At 40.9% G+C, this 10,711-nt stretch overlaps 1 protein-coding gene across 1 annotated transcript; it reads right to left on the minus strand.

The window, feature by feature from the left end:
• Window positions 1-298: 298 nt before the first annotated feature.
• Window positions 299-2,247, minus strand: Bex4 (brain expressed X-linked 4). Its single transcript, XM_027932801.2, has 3 exons — window positions 2,132-2,247; window positions 1,731-1,811; window positions 299-1,349 (listed from the first exon to the last, which is right to left on the minus strand). The coding sequence occupies exon 3, from the start codon at window positions 1,342-1,344 to the stop codon at window positions 982-984; it is 363 nt and encodes a 120-aa protein (XP_027788602.1). The 5' UTR covers window positions 1,345-1,349; window positions 1,731-1,811; window positions 2,132-2,247; the 3' UTR covers window positions 299-981.
• Window positions 2,248-10,711: the final 8,464 nt, after the last annotated feature.

Raw genomic sequence — 10,711 nt, forward strand, 5'->3', positions numbered from 1 at the left:
ACATCCCCAAGATACAAAGCAGGGAGGAACCCTAGTACTTATTTCTGAACTTTGGTAACCTCACCTATAAAGAAGTGGTCACAGTGTATTCTACAGGATGTGATTGAGTATTAGAAAGAGATCCTAGAAATTAAAGTGCTGAGAGGAATGATGATCTTTGGGTCTCTCAAGCTGAATGTGACCTTCAGCCATGCTTTGTCTTGCACAGCAAACACCTTCCAGTTTGCCAATGCCCCTAACAATCCTATAATCAGTCTATTTTAAGGTCTTGTACTTTTCATTGTTTTGCCAATCAAACTCACATAGTCATCCTCTTTTTATTGTTCATGCTTAACAGACATATGATATACACATATCAATGTATGTAGATACATATACACTTACACAGTAGCAGTCAGACTTTGGAGTAAACAGAATTACCTAGGAATCTTGTTAAAATGGAGATTTTGTAACCCCACTATGTGGGTATGGAGGGCAGGGGCCAGAGGTTTTACAATCACAAAAGTTTTTTCCACCAAAGTGTTTCTATAAAGATAGTAGACTCACACTCATTGGAAAACACTAGGACATAATTCTAAAAATGTTATCAGATGCTTAATTATAGGCATGATTTTCCATGATTGGTTGAAGACAAGGAAAATAACTGTCTAAGAAAATTAAGATTTTGAGTCTAAGTAGCTGAAAGAGAAAAAGTACCATTAACAAAAATAATGACTGGGGTAGAAGAGGAAGATGATAGAATATAGGCTGCTTTTAAGCTGCTTTATTAATTTCATATTATGAAAAGAATATTTTTTCAAAAATTGGTGAAATTGCCATGCTGACAGAAACTTTTAGACAGAGACAAAACAACATTCAATCAGAAACTGAAAAGTGGAAACACCAAAAGTTTTACAGGAAAAGTAAATCACAAAGATCAAGATTTTAAAGCTGTGGCCACATTATGAACCTCATTTTATAAGGTTTATAAAGCCTTAGGATTCAAGGTATGAGGCAAAAGTCATAATGATTGTCAGGTTCAGGGGTTTGGAAGCGCATATAATGCCTCATTTGTTGTTCCTTAGTCTTTCTCTTGATTTCCATCATCTGTCCTACAAACCTTTCTACGTCATCTCCCACTTCACTGTGATCAATATGCCTATTAGGTATGGCCCATCGAAAATTAGGGACAAGCCTCCTAACTCTCCCCCGCCTTACATTTCCTCCAGGCTTCTGGCTTTCACCCCCTCCCAAATGGTGGGATTCTTCTTCATTTTGCATTGGAGCCTGCTCCCCTCCTTCATTTTCCTGATGGTTGTTTTCCTCGCTGAGATTTTTTAACACTTGTTTCTCTTTGGACTCCATTACTCCTAGAAGACAAGAGACAGAAGGGACTGAATCCTTAATGGACAGATCAGCACCGAGGACAGAGGCCCTACTACGCACTTTTCAAAACGCAGAGGCCTAGATTTGAAAGGCCTTTTGTGAATTGCATTTTCCCACCTGAGAGGCCCCGTGCGCCCTCTAGGGGGCCGGGTCCAACCCCTCCCTCCCTCAAAGCCCACCATTTTCCCTGCAGATGCATCTCCTGGCCTCCGCAGGCACCAAAATGGAGGACAGAGATGAAGGGAGAGACGGGGCCGGGGGGGGGGGGGGGGGGGATGCAGAGGGGAGTTGGGGGTCTCAGACTGGGCTTTGCACACCTCCCTCTGCCCCCCTCCCCGCCTCCCAGCACTGCCCCTCGCACCCACCTGGGCCTATCCTTGCCGTCTCCTCCTGCTCCTCCGGATTCTCGCCGCCGGCCGCGCCGCCGCGACTCTTAGTCTGCAGACCTGCAGACCGAGGTGGGGGCCCAGGGGGCCGCTATAGCCTAGTGCTCGGCCCCGGCCCCGGCCCCTTCCTCGCCGCGCTCGGTCCAGCCCCGCCCCCAAGCTGACCACCATTTTCTGCACCAGACGACGGGGGCGGGGCAGGGGTGTGGAAAATGCTGGGTTCTGGCGCAGACAGGTGTTTCCAGGGGGTCGGGACCGTCCCCCTATCCTCCCCGCCTCTGCGGGGCCTCTACTGGGCTGGGAGCTGTGTGTCTCATTGGACCCCCAGGAAGGGGTCCGCTCTCCCACTCCAACCCCAGGGGCCCCCTCCGGGTCCTCACCCGCTCCTCCGGCGCCTCCTACTTTTCTGGGCCACCCCTGGCCCGCTCGCCAAAAGGGCCACCTGCGTAGCTACCGCCTAAAGGGAGCCAGCGAGCGAAGCTAGAGTCTGGCGCGCGCGACAGATCACGTGAGGCTCTGTCACTGCCAACAGCTCCGCCCGCGTCCCAGGCCCCAGCCGGCTGCCCAGAGTGGGCGTGGCTTGGCGGCAAGGCCCCAGCTTCTCTCAGGGGCCTTTGAACATCAGCATCCTGGGCCCTGTTGCTATGGCTTTTGTGCATCCCTAGGCCGTTCTCTGCCTATCGGAGAAGAGCAGTGTCTTTTCACCAGAATGTTGGCCATTACTGCTTCTAGAACTGGGGAACTGCTGTGCCCTCTTAGGATTTTCCTTGCTCCCCAACCTTCTGGCACCAGTTCTTGTTTGTAGAATTTAACGGCATGCAAAAAAACCTCAATTGTCAAAAAAATAACACTTTGGTGCAATAATTTTTCAAAAAAGAAGTTCATGCAAGAATGTCTATGATGAACAAGATGTCAAAATTTTATTTATTTATTTATTTGTGGTGCTGGGGATTGAACACTCTACCAACCGAACCCCAAGATGTCAAAATTTTTAATAAGGAGTGATCTATGCCACCTGCCCAATTTTCAAGTTGTGTTCCTCCCTGATGCTAGTTCCTACTTTTTTCTCTGTACCAGAATGCCTAAGGAAACTGGAAAAAGTTTTTCCTTCCTCCTCCTTTTCCTCCTCCAACCAGGACCTTGCACATGGTAGGCAAGCAGTCTACTACTGAGGTACATCCCTAGTCCCATCTAGTTCTTCTTAATAGGTTTTGATTTTGTTCTTTTTTTGATTGAGAATTGAATTCTCCTTATAGTTTATGTTAACATTATTTTAATTTTCTTATGGGAAATTTCAACTATATGCTAAAGTAGAATAATGCAAACCCATGTACTCATCCTCTAGCTCAGCTTCCACAGTTAACTCTGCCCAATTTTATTTAATACTTATGTTTACCCACTTCTACACTTAGAGTTTAATTTTGAAGGAAATTCTAGACATAATATCACTTTAGACATATATCACTTGCATATTTGCAAGATAAGGACTTTCTCTATACACACACACACACACACACACACAACCACAGTAGTTATCACACCTAACAATTCACAATTCCTTAATACCATTGTAAGTCTAATCCAAGTTTAAATTCCCAATTATATCATAGTTAAACATTTCTTTTGTTTGAATCAGGTTGCAAATAACACCCACACATTTTATTTTGTTGCTGTACCTCCTAAATTCCTTTTTAAAAATAGTTGGTCTTGCTTTTTTTTTTAGTTGTAGTTGGACATAATACCTTTCTTTTATTTATCTATTTTTATGTGGTGCTGAGGATTGAACCCAGTGCCTTACACATGCTAATTGAGCACTCTACCTCTGAGCCACAATCCCAGCCCCCTAAATTTCTTTTAATGTATAGTTTCTCACTTGTTAATTTCTCCTTCAATTTAATTGTTGTTGAAATGAAGTTGTTTGTCCTATATTTTCCCACAATCTTGACCTTGGTGGTGTCATTATTAACAGACCTCTTTACTCTTTGTTTCCTATGAAATGGAGTTATTTCTAGGAACAGTTTGGATCCAGATTCAATTTCAGTTCAGTTTTTTCCCCCAAGAAATGGCTGTTGGCTCTTGATTTGTTATTTGTTAAAACATAAAACAAATTATGTGATTTTTACCTGGAATATTGCTATAGAGACAATTCAAATTTTTGGTCAGGCTTCCTACAAGCAGAACCTAAAACAGAAAACTTTATGAAAGAGATCTCTTGAGATGATGCTGTCAGGTTGAAGAAAGCCTCTTGAGTAGTTGGAATGAACTTGGGGGGGGGGTGTCCTTCTGCTTTAGCTTCCTGAGTAGCTAGAATTATGGGCATGTGCTAACATGCCCAGCATGCAACAAAATTTTTTACTGTTGATATTGTATCCTGAAACTTTGCTGGACTCATTTGTCATTTCTATCAATTTGTGTGTTCACATGAGTGTATTCTTTAGGATTTACTATATATGCGATTGTGTCATTTGCAGGTAAAGATAATTCCCTTTTTCCTTTCAAAAAGATGCCTTTCTGATTTGCTTTATATTGCCTCATTGATCCAGATAAATTTTATAGTAAAATGTTGAATGGATATGAAGAAAGTTGGATGTCCTTTTCTTGTTTCTGATACATGAGGAATGCTTTCAGGCTTTCACAACCCAGTATGGTCTTAGCTGTTTTTTTTTTTTATTCAAAATAGCATATTTTTATTCACAAACACAAGTTTTTCCTGCAGGTTATAAATATGACTGAGAAAAAGAATTTTTTATATTTTTATATTTGGGTTGAACAAACATTTCAGGTTGGCAGGGTTTAATTCTTTTTCTCAAGAAACTCTTCAAAATGTAAGTAAATTAGTAAATGTAAGTACTAATGGAAATACAGTACAAAGATGGGAATAAAGGTCTTTCTTAATTCTATTTTCTTACAGTATCCATATCTGAGCTTTAGCTCACATAATGTAATAAAGGAACATACAATGAAGCAAGGCTAAGAAAATACAGAAGCACAATAATATTCACTCATGACAAAACGGCATGGAGTCATCACTTCAGATCCTACTTAATGTAGCATCATAAATTTCTGCATGACCAGAAACAATCATAAAAGGTTCAGTGCTTCTCTTTTTCCTTCACTGTTCTCTGTGAGTCTGACAGTAAAGACTGTTAAGGGAGTAGGCACTTGATTTTCAATGATCTGCCCCTTTCTGTTGTTGAGTGAATTTTTGCAGAACCTTAGGCCACAGGTGGGTAGTTAGGTTGGTATTGTTTTGATGGAGACCACAAGGCTCTCACAATGTATGGGGTTGCAGGGGTGTGCGTGTTCATACCTCCATGTTTGCACTAATGGAAATTTCCTTTTAGAAACATCACATCTAAGGTGAATGTTTGGAATCCACCTTAATATATAGTTAACAAAGCAAATACTTTATATTATAAAATAAATGTGATCAGGGAATTTTAAGATAGTTGGTGAATTTATTCTGTAGTTTGTGATTCTATTAGGTGACTTTCTGTTGATGTGGGGACTCAAAAGTCTTATCTGTGATAATAGCCCATAAATCAGCACAGTGTACTTTCTTAGGACCTCTGTGGTCAGGCCCCCATGCTTTGTCATTTTTCTTGTTCCTCTTGTTCAATTATCTCCATGGCCATGTATATCTCAATCTCACCTTGAAGTGATTTTGGGGTGACATGGCTTCTTCCTCAAGTTCTAATTAGATGGATTGGCCTAGGATTATGCTTCTGAGAATAAAATAAGATGATGCACAGTTTGTAATTTTGTTTTGGACACCAATAGGGAGGAGTTCATAACTTGATCAAATAAAACCTGAACATGAATTAGCCTGCTGAAGGATTTAGAACTGACTTTTCGAGATAAAGATGTGTGATGATAAAAAATGGACCGATACCATGTGCTGCCTTCTAGAGTGGATAGAAATGAAAAAGCTAGGGATTAAAGAAAGCTCTAGTTTCTCTACTTACAGGTTTTATGATTTTTATAAATATCCAATGTCTGTCTTCATCTCTTGTAACAATTTGTAAGTTAAAAACTATTTTGCCTGAAAATTTGGCTTCACTTTTTCTGTAGTGTGTGTCTTATTTTCTACACTTAAAAAGTTATGAATATGGGATGTATTTACTAAAAAAGTTTGGTTAGGGTATGTTTGCTATATCTGCTTTTATGTTTTTCAGCTGAAATATCACACAAACTCTACCTATAGATCATTCTGCCCCAAATTCCTGGGAGAATCAGAGTGAAAAAGTAAATGATTTATTACAAAAATAATTGTCATTTTACTAGTCCTTAAAAAGCATGACCTAGAAATTAAAAGTATATTTGTCAGAAATTAACATTTAACAAAGTGATTAAATACAGACAAAGCCATTATTTATCTTGGAGTAAATTACACTAAAAATGCATTAGAGGTGATGTTTTGTTCGTCAGACTGAATAATTGAAACAGATCAGTAACAAGTAATGAGATTAAAATAGTAATAAAAAGTCTATACAAAAAAAAGTCCAGGACCAGATGGCTTCAGTGTTGAATTTTACCAATCTTTAAAGAACTATCACTAAAGTTCCTCAAACTATTTCATAAAATAGTATAGAAGGAACCCTCCCAAACTTATTCTATAAAGCCAACATCATCTTACTAACAAAACCTGACTGTGAGACAATAGCAAAAAAAGGAATAAGGCAAAGGAAATAATAGAAAAATATCTTCATGCAAAAATACTCAACAAAATACTTAGCCAAGGGGCTGGGGTGGTGACTCAGTGGTAGAGTACTTGCTTAGCATGTGTGAGGCACTGGGTTCAATTCTCAGCACCACATATATATAAATAAAATAAAGATACATTGACAACTAAAAATAATTTTTAAAAAATACCTATTAAACTGCATTCAATAGCATATTACCAGCATCATAAAACATGGGGCATGTTGAACAAGAAGTTGATTCTTTGAAGACATAAACAAGATGGATAAACCATTAGTCAAACTAACCAAAAGAATGAGAAGTTCAAAATTAACAAAACTAGAGATGAAAAAGGAGATATCACTACAGACATTGCAGAAATCATTAGGAACTATTTTGAAATTTCTATACACATGTTACTTTCCCAAATTGAACCAAGAGGATATAGAAAACCTGAACAGACCAATATCAAGTGTTGAGAGCCACAGCCGAAGGGGCCCCAGCAAACTTCCAGCTGCCAGCACCAGCTGCTGGCTGATGATTGGCTCACAGCGGCCCCAGCAACATCTAGCTGATTGGCTCCTCGGCCCCAGCAACATCTAGCTGATTGGCTCCTCTGCGGTGATGCTCATTGGACTGTTTCCCTGCCCTTTCAGACCACGGAGCTGCTCATTGGGGGACTTTTTTGGCTCCACCCACGTGACCCAGCCAATCGGCCTCAAGAGCAGGAGGATTGGGGGAGGTGGAGAGAAGCTTGTGGGGGAGAGACAGGCTTGTGGAAAGCCGGTGGTGGCAGTTGAGGCTCTGAGGGTTTTTCCTGAGAGGCTGTTTTGTTTGGCGTGTTTGGTTCTAAAAATAAAGTTAGTTTCTTTTGACAAGTGGCTCCTGATTGTGCCCAGCCAGACTGCGGCATTTGGTGGCTCGCACGGGGAGCGACTGAGGGTAAGTGAAACTGCTCGCCCCTGAGGGCAGGGCGAGAGGATGGGTAGCCATTTTAAGATTCTTCTTTTGTTATTTTGTTTCACTTTTGTTTTAAGTTGCCTGTCCCTGGAGATGTGTAAGATGGAAGAAAAACCGCTCACATCTGAGGAACAGATAGGGAGAAAGGACGGATGGACATTTCAGGAGGCTATTATAATGATTTTGTGTTGTTTCAATTTTGTTTCACTCTGTTTCAGTTTTGTTAGGCGTCATCTTGTTGGGTTGTATTATAGTAGAAATACGGGATCAGAAATTAGTAAAAAACAAACTGAAAGAGTGTTAAGTAAATTGTTAGAGGAAGGAGGCATCCCAGTAAAATCAATAGCAGTCAGGGCATACGTTGATACAATACAAAAATGTAGCCCATGGCTTTTTAAGGAGGAGTTGTTAAATATATCACAATGGAACCATCATGGTGAAGATTTAAAAAGAATAGAAAAGAAAAGCCCAGGGACTCTGCCAGTTGGCACATTGCCATTGTGGACTATCATATCTTGTTTGCTTAGTCCAAAGCCTTCAGTTCAGACAATGGTAGAGGAAGGAGAAGACATATTGATTCAAGTAAAAGAGAAGGTCTCTCAAGTTAGTCAGACAGAGGAAAAGATTCAAGTAAAAGAGAAGGCCTCTCAAGCTAGTCAGACAGAGAAAGAAAGTGTAAAACAGAAAAATCCATCAGGGGGAAAGTTACAACAGGAGACTGCTACTAACACCTTTCTATCACCAGAGGACGTAAGTGTCCAACTAACAAGGCCACCTCCATATGCTGGGAGGTCCCCAACCCCCGCAGTTGATAGTTGGGATCCTGAGACAAGATCTCAAATATTAACATGCCCTGTATTTGAGGCAGGAGGGCAGCGATTTTACCAAGTTTTAAATTTCAAAACAGTGAAGCAGCTAAAAGAGGCTGTAACAACCTATGGTCCTCAAGCACCCTTCACTGTAAGCATGGTCGAATCCATTAACAACTTGAACATGACGCCAGCAGATTGGGCTAATATGTGTAAAGCTGTGCTAAATGGAGGACAATACCTGTTATGGAAGGTTGCCAATGAGGAATTTTGCAAGGAGACGGCTAGGCGAAATGCAGCAGCTGGTTATCCTCAGAGAAATCTAGATATGTTGTTAGGAAAGGGACCTTATGAGGATCAGCAGCAACAAATTGCATATGATCCTGGCGTATACGCACAAACTGCTGCAGATGCAATTAAGGCATGGAAGACTTTACAAGGACATGGAGGTTTACAAGGTCAATTATCTAAGGTAATACAAGGAGCTAATGAACCTTATGCTGAATTTGTAGATAGGCTTATTCAAACAGCTACCAGAGTTTTTGGGAATACAGAACAAGCAATGCCATTACTAAAACACCTGGCTTATGAGCAAGCGAATCATTGGTGCAGAGATATCATTAGACCATGGAAACATGAAGATTTAAACACATATATTAAATTATGTAGAGACATTAATGAACAAGAGCAAGTCGTGGCAGCTGCAGTAAAACAGGCTTTAGATGCCAGAGACATTAATGAACAAGGGCAAATTGTGGCAGCTGCAGTAAAACAGGCTTTAGATGCCAGGCCAAGAACATGCTACAATTGTGAACAAACAGGACATTTTAAAAGGAATTGCCCCATTGGAGGAGGGTTTAACAAAACTAGGTATCAAAGGAGTAGAATACCAGGTATTTGCCCACGATGCCGTAGAGGGAGACATTGGGCTAATGAATGCCGTTCTCAAACCACCATAGAGGGTACTCCATTATCAAAAAACGAACAAGGACCAGGTGTTTATCCACAATATCGTGGAGAAAGGCATTGGGCTCCATTGCCAAAAAATGGACAGGGGGGCCCAATGCTCCGGGGCCCAAAACCACAAATATACGGAGCACTGGAGGAACCCAGCAACCCCATCAGGGTAGTGCCCAGGACACATTGTCCATCAGATCCCTCATCAGACAAACCAGAGGGAGTGCAGGGTTGGACATCTGCGCCTCCGCCAGAGCAGTACTAACTCCAGAGATGGGAGTTCAAATCATTCCCACAGGGGTGAAAGGACCTCTTCCCAAAGGAACAGTAGGCTTATTATAGGGACGCAGCTCTTCTACTCTAAAAGGACTTATGATAAGTCCTGGGGTAATTGATCCCGATTATGAAGGTGAAATAAAAATTATAGCCAGTTCTCCAAAGGGTATATCAGTAATTTCACCAGGAGATAGAATAGCACAGTTACTAATAATACCCAGCCTACATGATAAATTTTCCAGTCGTACTGTAGAAAGAGGTTCCAAGGGATTAGGCTCCACAGGTGTAGATTGGGCTATGCTTTCTTTAAATTTAGATTCTCGCCCCATGCTAAAACTAAATATTCAAGGACATGAATTTAATGGGCTACTGGATACAGGTGCAGACCTTAGCATCATCTCTCATCAAGAATGGCCAAAACATTGGCCATTACAACAAGCCACTCAAATGCTTCGAGGCCTAGGAGTGGCAACTAATCCCCATAGAAGTGCAATGGTATTAGATTGGAAGGATCCTGAAGGATGTGAAGGAACTATACAGCCATATGTATTGGATCATCTTCCCGTAAATTTATGGGGACGAGATGTCCTAGATCAATTAGGTTTGACATTAACAAATAACATCAACCAAAATGCACCCACTATTATGACTAGACAAGGTTTTAGGAAAGGAAAAAGATTAGAAAAACAAGAACAAGGTATAGCAGCACCAATACAAATAGATCAAGGAACAGAAAGACATGGGTTGGATTTTCAGAAAGGGCCACTGAGACAATAAAAATTACTTGGAAATCAGAAAGACCAGTATGGGTTCCTCAGTGGCCCCTGACTAAAGAAAAGATACAAGCAGCCCATGACCTGGTCAAACAACAATTAGCGGAAGGACATATACAACCTTCTGTATCTCCCCATAATACTCCCATTTTTGTCATCAAAAAGAAATCTGGTAAATGGAGATTATTGCAAGATTTAAGAGCCATTAATAATGAGATGGTTATTATGGGACCTGCTCAATCAGGGATTCCTCAGTTGTCTGCTTTGCCAAAAGCCTGGTATGTTTTAGTTATAGATATTAAAGATTGTTTTTTTTTCAATTCCAATTCATCCTGAGGATAGTCCACGTTTTGCATTTACTATCCCTGCACTGAATCATGAAGGTCCTGATCAGAGATATGAATGGAAAGTACTCCCTCAAGGGATGGCTAACAGCCCAACTATGTGTCAAATTTATGTTAACAAAGCAATCCAGCCACTTAGAAATCAAAATCCTGAACTACAA

The sequence above is a fragment of the Marmota flaviventris genome, chromosome X, assembly GCF_047511675.1.
Source record: "Marmota flaviventris isolate mMarFla1 chromosome X, mMarFla1.hap1, whole genome shotgun sequence".
Lineage (NCBI taxonomy): Eukaryota > Metazoa > Chordata > Mammalia > Rodentia > Sciuridae > Marmota > Marmota flaviventris.